We start from the raw sequence: 21,471 nt of genomic DNA, 5'->3' as shown, positions 1-21,471 counted from the left end.
AAACCATTCGACGATACACGATACAAATTTGTTGTATCGTTACGATCGTATCTGAATTCATTGATAAATATTAATACTCGATAAATCGATGATCACTGCTAAAATAATTTCAATCTTGTTTCGATCGATAATCTGACATCGATAATCGAGTTTGAAATTGCGCAATATGTGGTAATATCTCAACTACATATCGCTGGTCAACATCCGAACTGTCAAAGTAAATAGCTATATCTCACAATGATAAATAGCTACACCTTGTTGATCGAATCGAAACACGAACAGAATGGACCGATTCGATATATATTGCCAGAATTTTATATTTTTTCTGTGAACGAAAAAATAATGCGGCGAGCAAAATAAGCGAGACAAAGAAAGTGAGAAGGAAGAAAGGAGATAGACGATAGAACGAGAAAGTAAAAATGGTAGAGCGTACTAACGCTTGCAATTCGAGTGTTCCCTCTAGGTAAACGTGTGCATCGAGACGAAGGGTGGTAGGAGTATGGGCCTGGAGTCGGCAATATGGCTGGCTAGATGTGCATAGGTAGGGTGTCGGGGTGGTGTTAGTGCCGTACGTTATTTATGTCGAACTACCGCAAATCCTGCCCGAATCTCGCGTGTTTTCATGGAATCGGTGATATACTGTGCAGAAGCAGGAATACGGCTTGCATGAAGGCATAGCATACGCTTCCCAGTGAAACAAACATGAAGTAAGTTCCACGTATACGACACAGCATCGAGTGAGAGAGAGGGTCGAGTCATACAAAATCGAGCCGAGTTCGGTATATGGGTTCAAACGCAGCTTCTTTTTGTCTTTGGTCATTGTTTATCCCGTAGGCTACCAACGGATACCTCTAATAGCTCGGGCATCTCTTCTTACTCTTCGTCACTGATGTGTCCATTGTCTATCGGTGCAATGCAATGTCTCTTTGGCGTTCAAATTTTTCGAAAAGGATCTGTATGTACTAGGAGTCATTTCGGGTAGGGCTTCGCGATTATTTTTTTATCGGGTATCTCGAGACGTGTCAGTTCTTTCACCCTCACCGGCTGCATCGCTACTAATCGAGTATTCTTTTCACGCATCCGTTGATCCGCTTTTAGTCTTGCTTGCCGGATGATATTCTGACGTGCTTCCAAATCTTGCGTCTCGACGCCTTTGTGTATCGTAAACGCAAGCGACTTTTGTTCATACCTGTCCTTTCTACGTCCAGGCAGAACGAACATACTATTCACGCTTCCTCGGGTTACCCTTATCTAAACCCAACTCATGTACGCGCGTGTATACCACACACAAGACGGATTAGTGTTAGGCGAAAAATTTCACTGCACACATTTGTTTATGTTAGACGAGAGATCTGCTACACGCAAGCGCATATTTCACAGCTTTTTTCTGCGGACTAAAATTTTCGATATCTTTTACGTTCCTCCTGATCGTTAATAAATCTTTATAAAACAATGTTTATAAAATAATTTTCTATATATTTTATACAGACTCCTGATAAAGTAAATACCAATGACATTGAGCCCGAGATATTGTAATCGCCGCTGACACTGATTCATTCACCTCGGCACACGTTTTTACTACTTTATAGGAAAAGATATGAATGAATTTGTTCGATGACATATTTATGCCGATCAGTGAGTCACATTATGATTCACGTTCGACGCGTTTTGCACTTGGCTAAGTCCTAATACGCATCTAAACGTATGTTTCTCGATAAAACGCCAAATTTTGGATTTACGTTTCAATTTCGATTCGAAAATCGAGAGCATCTGCTGTTCTAAAACAGAGACAGATGGAGGAAGGAAGGAAGGGAGAAAGTGAGAACGAGAGAGTTAAGGGCATGTAAAAAAGGGAATGGTTTTAAAAGGGTTATACCGTAACATGATCGGCGAGAGGCCAGTGACGCGAACCTCTGTTCTATCACTTGTACGCAAATAACACGAAAGAATAGCGTCGTCTCTCCTACGACAGAGATTTTTAGAGCCAACTACGTTCTTTCAACTTTCGTTTCCTCGGGTTTTCCTAAACCACACGTTGAATTGATTCAATCACACGCAACACTTTGCCAATTATTTTATATATAAAAAAAAAAAAAAAGTGAGTCACACAACAACGGACACGGGAAAACTCGAAAACTACGCGTATCGCGGATACTACTCCGGCTCTTATCTCGAATTCAGGCTTGTCTGATCGTACGCTGAGCAAAGAAGGAAGTGGCAGTATCTTTTAGTATTCCGTTTCGTTCTGTTCTCATTTCGTGAGCGGCTCGTGCTGTTTTAACGTGGTCCGCGCACGGTGAAAGTGACACCGAACGTAACGTTGTACGCGAAATCTCGTAATTCCTTGGTTTAATAATCATATGAGTGAAAAAATTGGGAAAAATTCCTCGCGATTCCAACGAACGAGGAAATAATGAGGCGATACTCGTATTCTCGTCGACCGCAGCAAATCCTTCCGGAAGAATATCGATCGTGGTAGCATTTACTCTTGCTGTATTTCGATTATTTCATGCAAATAACCGCTACACTCTTTAGGCCACGAAGGTAGACATATAACGAAGAAAACGTGCCTCTCCTTATGTTTCAGCGAAGTGAGCATATCGTCCGCTCGTGCGTCGGTAATGGTATATGACGACGTTAATAAAAAATGGGTACCGAGTGGCAGTTCTTCAGGACTCTCCAAAGTTCAGTTATATCATCACCAAGTGAACAATACGTTTCGCGTGGTGGGAAGAAAGTTGCAGGATCACGAGATCGTCATCAACTGCGCGATCCTCAAGGGACTGAAGTACAATCAGGCAACAGTCACGTTTCACCAATGGCGAGATAACAAGCAAGTATACGGTCTGAATTTCTCCAGTAAGGACGACGCCGACGCATTTGCCAGAGCGATGCTGCAAGCGCTCGATGTGAGTTTAAACCGATAGAAACAGGAACACACATTGGAAAAGAAGCGCCAACTAACGTAAAGCTAAACTGCACAGTCGTAGCGCTTCTACTTCTAGTTTATCTATCGATAAACATGGATCAGGACGTGCATTATTTAGTAATTGTTTGACATTTAACGTAGGTGTTGAGCAATGGAAGCAACATATCGAGAAGTCTTGCCCCCGCCTCAGCTACCCAGCAGCAATCCGTCTTTCAGCAACAGCAACCGACTAATGCTCAATATGACGAAGATATGGGATACAGGTTCGTTTTCTCTATGCTTTTTCTTTCTTGCACCTACATATCGAAAAAGAAATTATTGCCGAGAAGATGAGGAAAGAGTTGATCGTATATTTGTTGGCCAGAACTATGACCAGGGAGGATGTGGCGATCATTCAGGAACGCAGAATGTCTCAGCAAAGCCAAGGTACGATATAACGCGATAAATGAATGACGAATTATCGGATAGAGGTCGCGAGATTGGAGAAACATTTCCGACTCATGTGCTTCTTGCAGCAACAAATAGCCCAAACGCAATTTCCCCGAGTTGCCCCCTCGCATCGCAACAACAACAACCTACTTCACAACAGCAGCAGCAGCAGCAACAACCGCAACAGCAAACGCCTCAACAAACTGTGCAACAACAACCGCAGCCACCAGCGCCGCCGCAACCACCCCAACAGCAACAACAGCAGCAGCATCAAGCGCAGCAACAGCAACAACAGCCAATGCAGCAGCAATCACAATCCGGTCATCACAGAACATCGTCGGCACCGCCAGCTCCTCAACCTCAGCAGCAGACTGTTATGCAATCGATGCAAGTTGCCGGCGGTATGGGAACTGCTGCAGGACAAATGTCGAGCGGAGGTGCGCCTCCGATACCACCGCCTCAGCCTCCTATGGCGGCGGCAGCTCCACCGTGTCCACCGACGATGATAAACTTTAACGCACCGGTACCACCACCCCCAATGATGATGAACCAATACGCGCAATCCCCGTCATCTCAGTCGAATCTACCGAATCAATCTCAAGCGCAGTCGATTTACGGTAGTACTCAAGGAAACCAGTACGGAGGTGCGCCAAATAGTAATCAGTACGCGACCGTCGCTGTCGTCGGGCAAAGTCCATGTCAGTACCCCTCCGGAAATCAAAATAACTTCTACAATAACAACGGACAAATTAGCAATGCGTATCCTAGCGGACAACCAGGACAAGCGAACCAATACGGTGGCGGTGGAAGTAGTAGTGGTACGGGTGGTGCTGGTGGAAATCAGTATGGAAGTAGTAATTCGATTAGTCAGTACGCGAGCAGCGGAACCGCGACGACAGGCCAGTACGGGGTAGGTGTCGCAGTCAACGTTGGCCAACCGAACCAGTCTCAGTACAGTGTCGTATCTCAGGCACAGGCACAGTATGGTAACAACCAACTACAGGCAGTTTCGGCCGCTACGAATCCTTATGGAACACCATCAAACTCGGTGAATCAGTACAGCAGCACTGGCACCGGTGCCGGTGGCAGCGGTGGTAATTGCGGAAGTAATGCAGGCAGTGGCAGTACCGGCCCTGGCAGTGGACATCATGTGCCACCGGTTAATCCTAATATTTACGCTCCCATTGGCAGTGCCGGTCCTCAACCTCCTCCTATGATGCCGCTGGCTGGACCTGCTCCTCCTCCACCTCCTCCACCGCCTGCTCCAAAAGTCAACGCTACCAATCTTAATCCCCTTTCTGCATCTGGTTCTACTGGATCTGTAAGCTCCGTCACTGCCAGCGAACCATCGCCGGATTCCAATTCGTTGGCTGCTGCAATTCAAGCGACTCGTCTTAAAAAGAAGCAGCAGGTTCGTATCATTCGTCTTGAATTTATTTTAACTTTCGTCTTTCTCTCTACTGATTTTTTTATCTCTTTCTCACGTGACTGTTTCCATGTTATTCTAGGCGTCGCAGCAACCAGTGGAGAATAGTGGTTCTAGTACTAGCAGCAGCGGAAGTGCTGGAAACAGCGGGAATTACGGCACTCTAGGAAGGGGCGGAGGTGGTGGAATGGCTTCTATGATGGACGAAATGGCTAAAACTCTAGCTCGTAGACGGGCTGCCGTTGAGAAGAAACAACCCGAACAACCGCAAGTAGGTTTTTCTCGATTGTAATGTTCTTTCTGTGTTTAAATTTATTGTTACCAATCTTCAACTTGCAACACGTCTTTTCTTTTCTTTTTATTTTCTTTTGTTTTTTTTTTTTTTTTTTTGTAGGAACCTGAAAGTTCACCTGATAAGAAATCATGGGATAAGAACAGTTTGTCGAATAATAAATTCTCGAACGGTGCCGAATCACCGAAATCTGTCCGCAAGAGGTTTGGTTCTGCTTCTGAGGATACGCTCCTGAAAGTAAACGGCGTTAACGACGGGGCTGTGCTTACTGTTCAAGAAATGGAGGCGTTTAAAGTGGAGATTATCAAGGAAGTGCGCAAAGAATTTCAAAAGATAAAACAAGAGATTGTAGATGGTAACGATAGTTCGATCAAACGTGTTAATGTGTTTAAAAATCGTTTATGCATTCTATTGTTTTCTTTTTTTCCTTTTTATATTTTCAGCTGTCAGAGCAGAACTAAGTAGAAGATAAAGATGAGACGCGGACCAGTTTGAACTAAAGCGAAGAAGAAATGAAGAATTCTACTACTGTGTAGATCAATCGAAACGATCATCGACAACCGTACACGACTTTTTTTTACTACGTATTCGCGAAAATGGAATGCAGTTATACCCCATGTATATCAGACATGTTTGTGTGTAAGTACGTTATATCTAATCTAGTGTTCTAAGTGAACCGTACTCTCTCGTTGCTTACTGGACGAATAGTAAGCAACGTGAACTTTGGATAAAATCGATTCTGATTCTACCAATTCGATGCACAGCACACATCACGGATCGCCTACATTTGCATCCGTATTAGTCTTCGGTGGTATCGTACTATTTCTCTTTCATTAATGACGATTGCTGTTCTCCTTGTTCCGACAAGTATTATTCGTAGTTAAATCGAGCAACCTATCGTGACGTAACATAAAAGCTGATCCCACGCACAATGGTAAACGCTTGCGTTTCTATGTAAATATCACGGAATTCAACTCAGCTAAAGATACGTAAGGATTTATAAAAGAGATTTCTCTAGTCTAAGATGCATTTAAATTGGGGCTGAAAGAACTTACGCGCATTAAATTGTTTCACAATAGTGATGCAACTTTTTCTTTTTTTTTTTTTTTTTTTTTTTGAACATTTGCTCCCAATTTTCTTATCAAAATGCACGCAACTTAAATTGAATCTTACTTGGATCTTTTCGTACATACCACCACTACTTCCATGTACAGATTTCATTAATAACGCACAGCTCGATACATTCCAAGTGAAAATGTTTCGGTACCGTAAAACAGGTAGAACAGAATGAAAGCGATCATCGATCGATTGCCACACAATTTTCAAATAAACGACTTCTCGGTTGATTCGAGATTCCTCTAAATACACCCACATGATCCGATCGTTAAACGATTACATCGATTTTATATTTACGCATCATTGATCGCTACAACAAATTCAAAATTCGACAAATGACCGACCTGGTCACGACAGGGCGATCGTGTTTGCTATCGATATTGTATACTACTCTCCGTTCTTATATTTTTTTATCGTCTCTCGTACGATTCTCACGGAAAATGAGAAAATTAACGTTGCAGTTCATATATATTCTATGTATCTATAATATAGCCGTGTATACGCTGATTCGCACCAGCTTATTGGCATTTATTGCATACAACCAGAACAAAGTTCGGGGAGCGCGAGCGAGCGAGAAAGAGAGTGAAAATGATAGGAAGAATGAAGCGCGAGAAAGAAGTGAGAAGAAAAAGAAGAAAAGATAATCGTGTATCCATTCCTCGCAATATCTATGTATGTATTTTCGAACGTGCTACTATATCACCGGTCATTCGATGTACGACGCGATATGACACGATATGACGACATACTACGATATGTGCGTATCTAAATTCGAATGACGCGCGATAAACATTGACGATTCATTGCATTTAACATTTAACTAACATCTTTCTTTCCTTCTTTTTTTCTTTTTCTTTGTTTCATAAGATAACTGATTTGTGATAACTGATTTACTAAATTAACGCACTAATTAAGAGCGCAACGATAATGTTAAGTATTATCGAACTAAATTTTAAATCTCAATTTCTAGTCGTATAAGGAAAGTAAAGATTAAAGGTATTAATTAATCACCGATACACTGTCACTATTCCATGGGATAAGCTAATATCTCGATATGACGTGTGTCTTTCGGAGATGTAACTGATAATTAACAATTGCCCATCGTTTCGCACGTTCTCGCACAAATATTCTCTATGAATGTGATTCACTTTTGATTTTATTCGATCAACCTTTCTCCTTTGTATTATGTACTTTTTCACGGAACTGTAATTCCAGACTGGTACGTCGATCTCAATACATATTCCATTTGCATTTACCGTGAAACATTCTTTCAAGGTGTTTTAACGTTTTAACGTGAAATTGAGAAAAGAAAATGAAACGATCAATTTTATAATAATACCGATACGGCGCTAAGCAACAGCCGACTGAACTGAATAAACTGATACTCTTATTGTAACGATAAGTACATAAGTACATATTCCGGCAACGTTCTTTGCCATTTGATGCATTTTACATTGAAATAACGTATTCCTATCGCTCTGTCTATCGCATTCCACTAATGGAAATGTACAATTTCTCAAGGTTTTTAAGCTTATCGGGGTTTATATTTTTTCAATGATTTACGTTTCTACTCTACTTTTTAAGCTTTCCACGGTAAACTTAATGATCTTGCAATAAACGTTGCGTTGTCTTGAGAAAGAAAAAAAGGGAAAAAATAACGATTTGACGAAGCCTTCCGTTCGAAGATGCAAAACTAAATTTTAAACGATTGAACAACAGGTGGAGCAGGTATGAGGATGTGTGCGTGTATGAGTGACATTGTGTGTGCGCGCGCGTACGTATCGAACGTGTGTGTGTCCATGAATGCGCACGCGAATGTCAAATGGCGATGATGTCGCGTGTAAAGGAGAGTGTAAAGGAGAGAGAAAAAGAAAGAAAGAAAGAGAGAGAGAGAGAGCGAGAGCGAGGGAGGAAGAGAGAAGGGAAATTTTTGGGCGCGGCAACGGTGAACGTTCGATGGATTCAAGGGAATGAACTAACTTGCACGGGGTACGAGAAAAGCGACTAGTGTTAGATGCATTTATAATTATATTTAACATATGTATATTTATATATACATATATCATACATGGATAATTTTAATATGACAAGATTAAACGCGCGAGCATAAAGAGTGTTTGTTACGATTGAAATTATTTAAGAAGCGCAAAAGAGAGAGCATGCCGATAACGAATCGACGTTGGTTTTTGCGACACCGACGAATCGGGTCGGATCGAGACGGATCGAGACGAATCGAGACGGATCGAGACGAATCGAGACGAATCGGGACGAATCGAGCCGAGTCGGCGAGACTGTACCGTGTCCAGGGCCATTATAAACGGTGTGTATTATAATTAATGTATCAGCAGCAAAAGAAAATACACGTATGATATAAAAGAATAACGAGTGAAACGCTATTTTATGTATTACGTGCGACGCAACGGCAACGAGAGTTCGAAAAAAGCAGAAAGAAATTTTATTTTACTCGCTAATGAACCTGCCTCCCTCGTCTTCAAGTTCGATAACGCGCTCGCAGTTTCTGCCGATTATTCCTTCTGTCCGAAACAACGATTGTTACGTCTCACCGCGTATACGCATGCGTGCGTATCAGCGATACTTTAAGTTCGCGTGACTTATTAGCCGACCGTCGAGTCTCGTCGCCGTTTCCCGTCGTTGTTTATAATATATGTAAATCGACGATGTAAACGAAGAATAAATAATTGGAAAAAGCATATGGTAATTATGAACGTTGTAACGAATAAATGTAGCCTCGTGGCGAAACGAAATGGCAGCGTTTACATGTTCGATTACTTTGCGAGAATCGGGCCGCACCCTTCGTGTGGCAAACAAAAATGGTGTGTCGTCTGGTCACGAGAAACGTCGATATCGTCCCTTAGCGAACTATCTAGGTTCTACAACTGGCAACGACAACGACGGAACGCATCCTAGACTCATCGAAAAGAAAAGCTCGACGAGGCCACGTAGCGTATTCTATTAGCGTTTAAAGCGATCGCGAGGAAAATTTATACGAAATACAATTAGCAGTACTAACGTACGAAGTTTGAAGAACCGATGCCGAACACGCACTGTTTCTTAAGACGTATCTTGAAAATATTTGTATGTAAATGAATGACGAAACAATAAAAAGTATACGCTCAATCAACGAGAGAATAGATTCCCTTTAATCCGAACTTTAATGCGAAAAGAAAAGTTTTTATTCCAGTCCGCTCGATCCGATGATTCCATCGAGTTATTTATAGATCTGTTTCATCGTCTCGCGAGTACGATTCCTGATCTCTACGACCCGTAGAATCCTTATCTATCGGTAAGCAACGACATAAACCATGCTCTCGAGAAACCCGCGCACTGGATGAACTCCGCTCCATGCAGGTCACCGATAATCGTATACATCGATTCCACTCCTCGTCGCTGATTTTCGATCGTTCACTACTTACTATAGCAACGATGCGTCACTTGTCCAAGAATATGATGTAAAGGGAGAGGGGAGATAGATAGAGAGAGAGAGAGAGAGAGGGAATGAGAGAGAGAAGTAAAGGGGCGTAGGAAGGTCTGTACCCATGGGAAAAGGATATGGAGTCGAGGGCTGACTAGAAGAGGCCTGGAGAAGGGGAAAGAACGAATGACGCATAAAACAGCAGGATATCACGAAGGATACCTAGCGTGGCCGATCGCGGTCACGGCGTTTCCGATTACGACTACTCGTTTCATAGACCCACACATAGGTACGAGACTCGCGTATCATGTAGGAGCCATGGGTGCGACCTATGGGTGTTTCGCGGTTCGTTGCGGATCGATAACGCGTAAAGACTATCGAGAGAGCGCGACGCGCGCCTCGATCGACCTAAGTTTGTAGTAGGAACGTAACCGTTCGCCGTGGTGTTTCCCGTCGCGACACCGTGCCGCCGACTCGCCGGAGGAGATCGCCTGTCGCCGACTGGCGCCCCGGTCACTTCGTCCAACGCCGCGCCTTCTCTCTTTCTCGCCACTACTCGCTGGTTCGATCGCGGGACCTGCGAACAGATACTACCGCAGGTACCCGTTTGGAACACGTTGGTCGCGCGACAACGGAAGTTGTCGAAAACGTGCGAACGACCGTGAAACTCGCTTCGAACTAGTCGGGCGGGAAAAATGAGGTCAACCGTTGTTGGTATCGCGCGGTATAGGTGACTGGAGGAAACGAAAGAAACGAAAGTCGTAAAGGTAGATGCGGCAAAGTAAACGCGCTTGCGCCTTGCGGACCACGGACGACCACGCGTTGCGGCGATAGAGGAGCGGAAAGGGAGAGACGCGCGTCACAGTGAGACTTTTGGAGACGACGAGACGTGGGCGCTGGGAACCGTGGCAAAATCACCGGCAAACAAATGAAAGATACACGTTGCAACGATCGAATATACACTGTACAGTCACGATAATCACGGTACGAGTAATCAGAGGAGCGGCGATCCATGTACAATTATAGAGCACCGTGCAGAGCAAACCACCGCGTGCCGGAGTCTTAGGCGAAACGACAATTAACTGGAGTACTACGGTGTGTAGTCTCGGTCGATCCGTCAGTGCATAATAACGCGTGATCGTCGAAAGCGAAGAGAGATCGAGGCTAAAGCATCGCGAGAGGACGAATCGATCGCGTTACGAGACACCGTCGAAACGTTCCGTAGCCGTAGACAACGTGCCGGTTGTCTTGACCACTCGGATCGATGGAAAGTCGTGGAACCGTGGCAAATTAGCACACCAGTTCGTAATCTGGTTCGCTCGTTTCGTTTTACGTTCGTCGTTCGCAATAGGAAATAAGTCTTGTGAGATTTAAAGTTGGAGGATCGGTATGCATAATTTCACGTGTGTACTACGTCTGACGCGCTGAAATACGAATAGGTTTATATATCGCGTGTGTCACGTGAATATCGTGCACGTTCTCTCGTGCATCGAACCAGGGCCTTTCTTGTAATTGCATCGAACGCCAACAACGCAGATAGATTCTTCAATTGTCGCGAGCTCGAAAATAATTTTATTTCTTTATTTAATTTATTTCATTTATTTTAGAAAAAGTCGATGCTTACGATGACGCTTCTTAGACCAGCACGAACCACGTAGATTAGGAAAATATCGATCAAATATTTGTTTCGCGTTTGAAAATCATTTGTATTCGAACGTTGACAGATCAAAACGTGTTCGAGAGAACGTGGTAGCGAGCAGAAATCACGCGTGTCACTAGATCCACGGGCCAGTGGTCGATCATTGATCGAGCAACGCGTTCACCGTGTCTGCCTCAGACGCTCGACGAGGTCTGCGACGAGGCTCCGCTACAACACGAATAGGAGATGACGCGATCCGCAAATCGCGAGAGATGACGCATTCGATGACGAAACACTGGTAAGGGGAAACTGTACTATTGTCCGTACACGTAAATACAGAATTATACCTTATCTCATTCTCAGTACCCATGACGTTTTTTTCATGTATGTTATCAGTTTCGGAATCTCGTGTACATAATTGCTCATATCGGTCTGAGATTAGTTGCAAAGTCTGATCGATAAACAATCGTACACGATGCTCTAACGAAAATAATATGTATACAGTTTCGGTCCGCCGTACGTCCATTGACCGACTGATCATTGTTGTTTCAGCGTGTGGAGGCGGCAATGAAATCGAACGTGTTTACGACTTGGCAAAGTGGGAACAATTACGATTACTATCACGATCACAGTGGTCACGCTCGTCGCAGTGATCACGCTGTTAATGGTGACAATAAGACCGTGCAGGTGTCGAGATGGAATTTTAAAGACTCAGAACTGATCGGAGAGAAGAAGAATCGTCGATCTTTGACCACGATCGCTCGCGATCGTTCGTCCGCGTCGGCTACAGCACGGATCACCGAAAGCTCTTAAAGCACGAGTCTCGACGGATCGGCGGGAAGAAGATCGAGTTAAAAACGCGGGGGAAAAAGGGGGAGCGTCGCGAGATCGTGGAAAAGCGCGTTGCGGGCGAAGGAGTCGACGATCGACATCGATGTGACCCAGGGAAAGGAAAACTGCTGAGAGGCGGTCGTTGGGCAAAATCAAGACACGGAGACAGTGCCGTAGTCCTGGGGGCCCAGGGTATACGCAAGATCTATTAATAACTTGTAATACGGTAGTAGTGGGGCGCTGTTCGCTAGCGGGTGAAAATAGAAAAGAATGTTTTTGGAATCCAATTGGACTTGGTTGGCCGAACGATGGGGCAATATGGCCGACTTGGCCGAGCGGGTGGACGATCTGATATGCAGTTTCGACTCAGCTGGTGATACGACCATGGATACGTTATCGATGCTGATATTTGGCTGGATGTTGTTCGGATTAGTGGTACTGTGTGTCGGCAAATACGTTTACAATCGATTCGTTTTAAACGAGCTCGGTTCTGGGGCAATAGTTACCGCCAAGGACGGCCATATCGTTCACGGTGATAGCGTCGGTGTCAGTGGTGGTGCTGGTGCTGGTGGTGCTGGTGGTGGTGGTGGTACTGCCGGTGGTGGAGGTGGTGGCGGCGGTAGTGGAGGCAAGTTACTTTCGCTTGGCAAGCAAAAAATCGTTTCATCGGGTTCGGTATCCTCGGGGGCCGGGGCAGGTGGTGGCGGCAGCGCCGGTTCCGGATCGCACGCAGCCGCCCCTCATCCTTCCGGTGGCGGTACCAGTTCAACTTCCGGTATCGGCTCGTCGCCGTCCTCTTACGTTCCACCGACGCCTCCTGTACGCAAACGTCTCACCAGAAAGTCGTCCGGTGTTCTCATCAGCCCCGCAAGAAGTAGCAAAAGTTTGAATTTGCCGACCGCCACTGGGGCCGACCCGGATGCCGTACGCTGGGTCAACGAGATCATCGTTTGGCTCTACTCAGATCCAGCGATATTGGATCAACTCCTGGCTGCTTGGGTCGCGTCTCTCAATGATTTTACCAGCAATTCCGTCGACGAGGTGAGCCGATATTCTCATCCGCTCAATGCTCTCATCGGCATTACCGTTGTCTCGTAACGATATGATTTTCTCGATAAAAGACCTGCTACGCTAGGATTGCTCATGCTCCTGTCTCACGAATATCTTTCGACGTGTCGAGAGACAGTGATCGGAGAAATATCGAATCAGAGGAGGTTTAAGGAAGGATGTTCTTGCGTGTTGAGTACCGCGTAGGTATTCCTGAGCGACAGAAACATCGTCTTAACCCATTCACGCTACGCTGTCGGACAATTTTATCGACGAGGCCCTAGAAATCGTGTTTTAGGCTCGTCAAGTTACACGCGCTTATCGTTGGCCCGTTCATTTTCTACGAACCAGCTCCGCGATAACATCGAATAGAATCTATTTAAAGTTAAAAAAAAAAAATGAAAAAACAAAGCCTCTTCTTAATTCGTCGATCGTTACGGAAAAATGCGTTTTCACTCGTGTTTTCTCGTTACTCGTAGCACGGAGTCGGAGTCGAGTTCGTCCGAGTTTTACCCGAAACACATCCACCGAATCTCTCTAACATCTTTTGCGAATGCGACTCCAAGGATGACGTGGTACGTATGAAATATTCTTTCATCACATATTTTCTGTGTCAAGGATCGTTTCAAGTATGGTCATCTCGTTTATTTCGTTTCAGACGATCACGTGCGATTGCGAAGCAACTCCAGCGTTACAGTTAAAAGCGTCTCGCCGGAAGGCTGATAAACTCGAAGTCAGCCACTATCGCGTAAACGTAAATCGTTTCCGCGCGCGATTAAACGTCATCTGCATCACCGAGAAGCTTCTGCTAGACTTGAAATGCGACGGCTGGCCGGACGTTTGTATCATATTTTTACGTTATTTTTGCAACCAGTTGCTTCGTGATATCTCTCGTTATCCTGGTACTTTCGCCTTTACGTTAGGTGAAAGTCTCGCTGGCCCAAGTAGGCACGATAAAGAAAGATCTGGACGAGAGCCAATTGCAGGAAGTCGTAACGGAAATCGTAATAGGCGCGTTAAGGGGGACCAATGTTCATCTGAATTTGTTCCAATATCCGAGCTGTCCACGGTTATGGAGGGAACCGGCGACCACGCAACACAGCTTTTCGATGCCTATGCATTACGACAACGTGGTAAATTTATTTTTAAACGACTCGGATACGCCGTCCCTTTTCCACATAACGAATAATTAATTCGTCTAGACGACGTCGAGTGGTTCGCTTCAAGCCTCCAGACAACGACTTCAAACTCAAAGTCCAACACCGACGCAAAATCAATATATTGCCAGTGACAGAAGGCTGCTGGTCAAGGTGGTGAAAGCGACGGAATTAGGCGGCGAGCAGGGCGCTTTAGAACCGTATTGCGTCGTTGAATTGGACGAACCACCGCAGAAAAATCAAACGTCCGTCAAGAAGGATGCTCGAAACCCATTGTGGGACGAGGCATTTCTATTGTAAGTCATTCGGAACGAAACATTGCGGCGCGTCGGTTCGACGCGGAGTCGTCGTCATCGAAGTCGACCGATTTCTCTATTTCTTCGTTGCTGACGAAAGAACAGCCAAAATATACGTTTTTACCTGCTCGAATCTCACGATCGTTCGTAATTTGCAGCGATGTTAATCGTAATACGTCGGAAGTACTGCTGGAGGTCTACGATCGCGTAAATAAGACCCAACGGTTCTTAGGTTTGGGTATCGTCGGTATCGACGAGCTGCTCGCAAATCCCAGTCAGAGACAGATCATACCTCTTCAAAATCGACCGTACGAAGAGGAAGATATCACCGGCACTCTGACCGTAGAGGTAAGTAAAAGAGCGACACGAACGCCCATACGCGGTGTAATTTAACGAAATTTCTTTATTTGCTATGCCATTTCATTGTTTTCTTTCCTTTTCTATCCTCTCTCTTTCGCTCTCTGTCCTCTCTTTTCTCAGTTTCTATTCATCGAGGGCGCGGAGGTGCCTCAAATTGGGAGCAAACCTTACAAGGTGAAGGAGACGATAAAGCCGGTGTCACCGACTCCTCGTACCTACACCCCGACAAATCTCATCAGCGACAATAGTCTAAATTACAACAATGGTAACAGCACACTTATCTTGTACGACTCTACCGTTCAATCCGAAGGGGGTAATTACCAATTACTTTATCTGAAAGGCATTGCGTTCGTGTTCACAAGTGTGAAAACATAGCGATGATTAGTGATGTCACTCCCCTTTAAAAATCGTGCTCAAACAGTTCATCGCAACTCTCGCCACATATGATGTCTCGCCCGAAACGATGTTACATTTCACTGTGTACTTTAACGCAACGTAGATCCTGTTTTCTATTTTTTTCTTTTTTTTTTGTCTTCTTCTTCTACAACTATAGAATAGATCGTATTTATCCGTTGTTCGTAGTAGCAACGGCACGAACTCTCCCTCTCGTGCGCGTGCCTGCATCTCTAGTATCGGATTGTACTTTCCACTGCCATGTAATAATTCGCATGACCTATGTTTACTCGTATGTACACGTATAGAATTCTCTACCTGTCTCCCTTCTTCTATCAACTCCGTTACTTAACGTTCGCCTTAACGTTCCTCTAGCACGATACGAAACGATTGTACGCTCACTTCTCGGCCCGAGTTTCTTACGATCGACGATTCTTCGAAGTTATTTCGACTACCAGTGAAGCGAACCTGGCAAATCACGATGACAGTGTATGCAATATGCTTGCATAATCGCGGTCGCGTTGCCAGGCACGCGAAAACTTATCTGGTAAACGAAATGACGAATGCTTGGTGGAATGATGGACGTAGAAAGTCGTAAACCTCCTTCCGTTCTTCCTTCTAACCGATTAGATATTTTGAGCGACCAAATGTAATTTGCAGACTATCTGACGAATGGCAACGTGGTGGATTCGCCTTACAGAACTGGACAAAGCAACGGGAACAAAGGAACTCTGATAGTGCACAGCCAGCAAAGGGTACGCTCGATGAGTCTGCACGTTGAATGCAATTACGTGACCTATGCAAATTTTACTCCATTTACTAACACCTATCGACTATAGTCTACTTTTTTTTTTTGTTGTGTCTTTTCTTTTGCAGCAGCCAGAGCGGCAGGTGGTTAAGGTAAGCCATTGCTTGACGTCGTGTCCTCTCACCCTCGTCATCACCGGCCTGATCATGGTTGTAAATCCGCGCACGTATTTTATCAGCATTTTTTAGATCCTCCTTATTCTACGTCCGTTCTACAAATTTCCGTTCCAGCATCGAAAGCCACGGTATTTATAACATTCCTTTCATTCGAACGATCCAATTTCCTCTTTAATTTTTCACGGCCTGTCTCCCATTTACGTCCTTCTTGCATCTATGAACCAATTGGAAATCAGGCAGCCTTGTGTTTTACGAGAACGCTAATTATCGTCAGTTGAGTGGCGTGTGTTTACTAATTCCACAGGTCGCCCTGACGGAAAGTGGAAACTGGCAGGAAATCTCTCCGGAGGTAATTATTCTTGTTGTCACGAGATCGTTTCTGTCCTATTCTTAACGCCGCGCCGTTCTAATTTCGCGTTCTCACGTTTTCGCTAATTACGTTACAGTCGATTCGAAAAGAAACCTTCTAAAATGTCTATAACGATGCTTGTGAAACAACCGCGACCTTAACTGTCTGTTTATAAACCTTTTGTTTTCATTCGTTCCAGCATGGACCGAAAGATACCAGCGTGACGTCGGGACCAGAAAGCACACCGAATTCTTCCAATTCCGAAGGTATCCCCCTCTTTCTTCTCTTTTTTATCGTTTCTACTCGCTGCGTACTCTTCCATTTAATAAGTATCGAGACATTTCCAGCTTTCGCACAGAATGCTATAGTTGGTGTAAATTATGCCTCTTTATATCGTAGAAAGGGGCAGAACGAGAAGAAAAAGGCGAGACTTCTTTGGAACGATAAAGAAACGACTGAGTCGATCGAAGACGAGAAGCAGATCGGTCGGACCGGAAGGTGATGCGAACCACGAGGATCAACACTCCAGATCTATATCTGCGGACAGAGCGCGTGATCCTGGCTCGGGTATGTTTGCTCATGAGTATACATTACGCCCGTGAAACGATTCCTGATTTAGAACAGACTTAGTGCCTCTTCCCTCTAGTAGACCGAGTCTTTAGTATAAAATTCTACTTGTTTGTTTTGCACACGAATCCCGTGCGTGGCACGCATCGTTGGTAAGTACAACGATCATCCCGATAGCGATGATGCAACGAGCAACAGCAGTAGCGCGCATTTTACGGAGCTTCGTAAAACGATCAGCCGACAAAAGTCTAAGATACACGCACGCCAACGTTACAACGCTAACGCCACTGCCAATAAGACATTTCCCGTGCCAATAACGCTGACACGCGACTAACGTAACGTGAGATGCAAACGATTGTTTCGCTTGAATTTTATAGTTCGTTTATCGATACCAGGGAGGGAAGAGCATTCGAGGCGATCGAGTTTGAGCGAAGCATCCGGTATAAGCGGAGCGTCGACCAGAACTTACGTTAACGAGGCTTCCACTTTGGTTCTCGAGACTCTCGAGAATGGTATTAAAAAGTAAGTAGCTACACAACGTTCGTTTTACGGTTTATATTTTCGTATGCTGAACGAGTCATATTCGACATCCGTTTCTCTTATTTTCAGGCATTACCTGGTACCATTGTCGCTCGCTCAAAAGAGCAAATGGCGAAAGAAAGGCACGAAGCTTCACATATTCAACGATCACACTTTCATAGCGAAACATATGGCTGGGTAAGCTAACGTGGAACACGGCACGTTACGTATATGTTGTCGCGTAAAAGCTTTTAACCAGGTAGATTTTCCACTTTATACTCCAAGAGCGATTCTTTCAAAGAATCCTCCTAGTAATAATATTATTTAACGGCGTTTATTTATCGTGTCGTTTCGCTATGTGCTAGCGCTTATATATTTGAAAATTATTTAACATCCAAGAGGCGTGTCATATTCTATCCAATTGCGAAAAAAATCGCATTAGGAATGAAATTAGCGTGGAGTCAAACGAGTCGTTTCATTTCAGTGGGACCGTATGCGAGGTGTGTAAGCGAACGCTTGCTCGAAGATTGGGCAAGCAGGGTTACGAGTGTAGAGACTGTCAAATGAAGTGTCACAAGCATTGTCACGTTAAAGTGGATATCACGTGTCCCACATCTACCATTCAGAGCATCGAACTGTAAGTAGACGAACCTCGTTGTCCTATGATTTCTTATTGAATCGTTTCAAAATCGATGGAAAATATGTTACTATACGTATAGTTTAAGAAAGAACTATCGCGGAATCACCAGCTAATCCTGTCTTTTTTTAATCTAATTGTCGCGTAAGGTCTCTGCTACCGGTACTCAGTGAATAAGATGGGTAAGTTGCTCAAATTTGACAGAGAAAAACTTGTTGGTATTAAAACTCTGGTACTGTAACAAGTAGTTGCGCATGAACAACGAATTTTCTGCTCTTTCTGTAACAGTTGCAACGAACGTTCATTCCTCGCACTTTCATGTGATTTTATCACTTATTGGCAGCGTCTTGCGACCACCATGGACATGCATACGTCTCGTACCGCTTTTACAAATACTAATCGTCCGTTTGAGATTTTCATCGTATGATAGAAGGCAATGCTTCGTTGATACTTTGAACCCCAGCGTGGGTTAACATACAATACGTTTAAGTTTATGCAAAGAGTTTTTCAATTTTCAAATCCATATAAGAATTGATCAACTATCTGCTCTCAATAAGTTCAATCAAATTGTCATTCGACGATAGATGTATTATGGAGATTTTTATATTTTATTACAGCAATTGTCGCATCCCAGTGACTGTCGAGATTTAATTTGGATATTTATCGTTTTTGCTTCTTTCCATCTCGTCAGTCACGGTGGACGCACAGATTTTCTATTACCCGCATCTAATATCTACGCTAATGATTGGATATCTGCTAAATTAATACGTTGGAGATCGACGAACTTTGACAAGATATTTTTCAATATTACGTGCATTCTATGCATCTTTTTCACTCTCAAATTTCTCGAAGATAGCGTGAAAACTCCGCGAATAATCTATATCGTCGATCTCGAATGTGTTACATCGATACGATACAGGTCACGTACATTTAGTAAAATTTGTCAATTTCTTTTAGAACGTGCATAAAGAACGTGCAACGGCCCGACCGCAGATCGATCAGTCGGCTCTGCTGATGAAATCTTGGACGATCTACTTGCGGCCATGTTCGAGAACCGAGTCGTTTGTCCTGACAAAAATTGTCGTTCAAATCGCTTCGTACGTAGTGGCACATTTGCGAAGCGAATCACGCTATTGTATCGTACACGATATCGTAGGCAACCTCGCGTGAGGAAAGGCTGCCAGCTACCTACGATAAGCGTTACGAGTGGTTTGCAAGCACGAAGCGCTTTTGAACGCCGTAGCACCGTTCTCTGTTACCCGCTACTGTTACTATTACGCTTTTCAATATCTACAAAACGAATACGAACGCGAACACGAACGTGAACGTAAATACGAACGTGAAAACGAAGCGAACGAAACGAAACGGATTAAGCGAAGAAACCGAACACAATCGTGTACAACTTTCTTCTAGAAGCAGAACGTTGTTCGGTTCGGATAGTGGTGAAGAGTGAGCGATACGTCTCGAACGGCTGAAATAAATAACGTTCGTGGCGAATCGCGAGATATTTATCCGTTACTATCTACTATAGTTTCCTTACAACCTTTCGAATTTTCACGAAACTTTTTACACTTAAAGGGACGTCCGATTTTCTATCGATTCGTAATCTTAAGCCTTAAGCGATTATATTGTACCCATTTTGCCTTTTTCTTTCGTTCGTTTCTCTCGCTCGTTGTTTTAAGAAGAAAGGCAGAACCTTTTGGGGATATACGATGTATCTGATAGAATTTGAGAAAATGACATCGACGAGAAACGAAACACGTGAACGATAGTGCCTCTAGATACGAAAGTTTGTCGTTATCTTTGAAATATTGTATCTTTATCCCGTGAAAGTAATACTTTTGACAATATTATCGATCGTTGTATCGATCAATCAAACTCAAACGCTTCAACGCGCACACTTGTGCCTATGTATCGTGCGTAAACAAAGCATCGTAATCTATGAATGATACGTATTACCGGCTGATAAATATTACTATAATCATAATTAATATAATTGATGATTACGATTATGACAATTATCATTACTATTGCTATTATTATTCTTATTATTATTATTGTTGTTGTTACCGATATCGTTGTTACGATTGTTACTACCATACCTAAGAATAGAAAATAATGGTCTACGATGGTCTACAACCGCTACGCCGGGCATATTCAAACAGCTGTTGTAACAATGATGATAATGATAATAATACTGTGTTACGTTGAAAGAAATAATATGGTTACATTATGATTCTACGCCACTGTGCCTTTATTGGCTCCGTCTTTCTTTCCTTTCCCCAGAATTCCGTCTGTTTCGAAACGCCTAATGATATTATCTTCTAGATATCGTTATTACAAGAAAAGATCGCAGGGAAAGATATAAGCAGGTAGATGTTAATCTTTCTATCTATTTCAATGTCCGAAAAGAAATATTTTAAGGTAAAGTAGGTAAAAATGGAAGGAACCTGTCCGGTCAGGCTCAACCAGAAAGTGAAGGCAAGCAATATCTAGCCACATCTTTAACGTCTTTTGTACATTTTGTAATTTCTAAATTCTTTTAAAAATTTTTGAAAGTTAAATGAAAATGTACGTTGCGTTTTGTTGCGTTACGTCGTTTCGTCGTTCAAGAAACATCGAGACAAGACGTAACGTACCGATAACGCGATCGAAACCCGAAGAATCAGAAATATGTTATCTAGTCGTCGTGAAAAGTATCTTTACGTATAGTCTCGTAGCTGTTCGACCGTGGACCAAGATATTTCATTTAAAATCAACCGCGTGTACATCGCGCAGCAGCGATTGACGAACGAACGAACGAACGACGTTGCCGATTTTGCAGATCGGTGTGCGAGAAAGATGGCTCGGCAAACGAAAAGTCGGAGTTCATGGATGAAAAGGGGGGTTGACGCGAGATATTCCGCGGTCACCGGTCGTTTCGTCTAGATTCGGTGGGAGCGGAGGTGCGAGGTGCGACTCAAAGTGGAACAACGCTGACCTAATTCGAGGTCGAAGCCCCAATTTTCGCGGAGTTCGCTGGAGCGGGAGATCGACAACGGGACGACGGTAGTCATGACGACGTGACGTAATATCCAACGTCATCGACGAAGCGCAACGACCCGGCCGTACGTTTCTCGCCGCGCGA

At 43.9% G+C, this 21,471-nt stretch overlaps 2 protein-coding genes across 12 annotated transcripts; both read left to right on the top strand.

Moving 5' to 3' along the window:
• Positions 1–322: 322 nt before the first annotated feature.
• LOC122574970 (protein enabled) lies at positions 323–9,330 on the top strand. 3 transcript variants are annotated; one of them, XM_043743265.1, is made up of 8 exons: positions 323–707; positions 2,588–2,909; positions 3,071–3,192; positions 3,294–3,355; positions 3,445–4,769; positions 4,867–5,055; positions 5,179–5,431; positions 5,520–9,330. In XM_043743265.1, exons 1-8 carry the CDS (start codon positions 703–705, stop codon positions 5,546–5,548), a joined length of 2,307 nt encoding a protein of 768 aa, XP_043599200.1. In that variant the 5' UTR covers positions 323–702; the 3' UTR covers positions 5,549–9,330. The 3 variants fall into 3 exon arrangements, with proteins under 3 accessions (XP_043599200.1, XP_043599199.1, XP_043599198.1); XM_043743264.1 differs by lacking the exon at positions 323–707 and adding an exon at positions 1,564–2,472; XM_043743263.1 differs by lacking the exon at positions 323–707 and adding an exon at positions 1,564–2,475.
• Positions 9,331–9,481: 151 nt separating this feature from the next.
• On the top strand, positions 9,482–20,585 carry LOC122574969. Of its 9 annotated transcripts, XM_043743258.1 has the most exons (19): positions 9,696–10,609; positions 11,350–11,562; positions 11,817–13,136; positions 13,622–13,717; positions 13,801–13,980; positions 14,066–14,275; positions 14,345–14,595; positions 14,754–14,943; positions 15,076–15,268; positions 16,009–16,103; positions 16,225–16,248; positions 16,577–16,621; positions 16,821–16,887; positions 17,021–17,188; positions 17,566–17,710; positions 17,798–17,905; positions 18,192–18,344; positions 18,494–18,526; positions 19,302–20,585. In XM_043743258.1, the coding sequence occupies exons 3-18, from the start codon at positions 12,366–12,368 to the stop codon at positions 18,519–18,521; spliced, it is 2,724 nt and encodes a 907-aa protein (XP_043599193.1). In that variant the 5' UTR covers positions 9,696–10,609; positions 11,350–11,562; positions 11,817–12,365; the 3' UTR covers positions 18,522–18,526; positions 19,302–20,585. The 9 variants fall into 9 exon arrangements, with proteins under 9 accessions (XP_043599191.1, XP_043599192.1, XP_043599188.1 ...); XM_043743256.1 differs by lacking the exon at positions 18,494–18,526 and having other exon boundaries at positions 9,482–10,224; XM_043743257.1 differs by lacking the exon at positions 18,494–18,526 and having other exon boundaries at positions 9,482–10,609; positions 17,584–17,710.
• Positions 20,586–21,471: the final 886 nt, after the last annotated feature.

The sequence above is a fragment of the Bombus pyrosoma genome, linkage group LG14 (assembly GCF_014825855.1).
Source record: "Bombus pyrosoma isolate SC7728 linkage group LG14, ASM1482585v1, whole genome shotgun sequence".
NCBI lineage: Eukaryota > Metazoa > Arthropoda > Insecta > Hymenoptera > Apidae > Bombus > Bombus pyrosoma.
Note: the sequence above shows the minus strand (reverse complement) of the source record. Positions and strands in the feature narration are given on the sequence as shown.

Coding starts and splice junctions, on each gene's coding strand:
- LOC122574969 (XM_043743256.1), top strand. CDS start 12,366: ATGTTTTTGGAATCCAATTGGACTTGGTTGGCCGAACGATGGGGCAAT. Junction 14,944..15,075: donor CCGGCACTCTGACCGTAGAG/GTAAGTAAAAGA, acceptor CTCTTTTCTCAG/TTTCTATTCATCGAGGGCGC. Junction 17,906..18,191: donor ATAGCGAAACATATGGCTGG/GTAAGCTAACGT, acceptor GTTTCATTTCAG/TGGGACCGTATGCGAGGTGT.
- LOC122574970 (XM_043743263.1), top strand. CDS start 2,414: ATGAGGCGATACTCGTATTCTCGTCGACCGCAGCAAATCCTTCCGGAA. Junction 2,476..2,587: donor CCGGAAGAATATCGATCGTG/GTAGCATTTACT, acceptor CTTATGTTTCAG/CGAAGTGAGCATATCGTCCG. Junction 3,193..3,293: donor GACGAAGATATGGGATACAG/GTTCGTTTTCTC, acceptor TTTGTTGGCCAG/AACTATGACCAGGGAGGATG.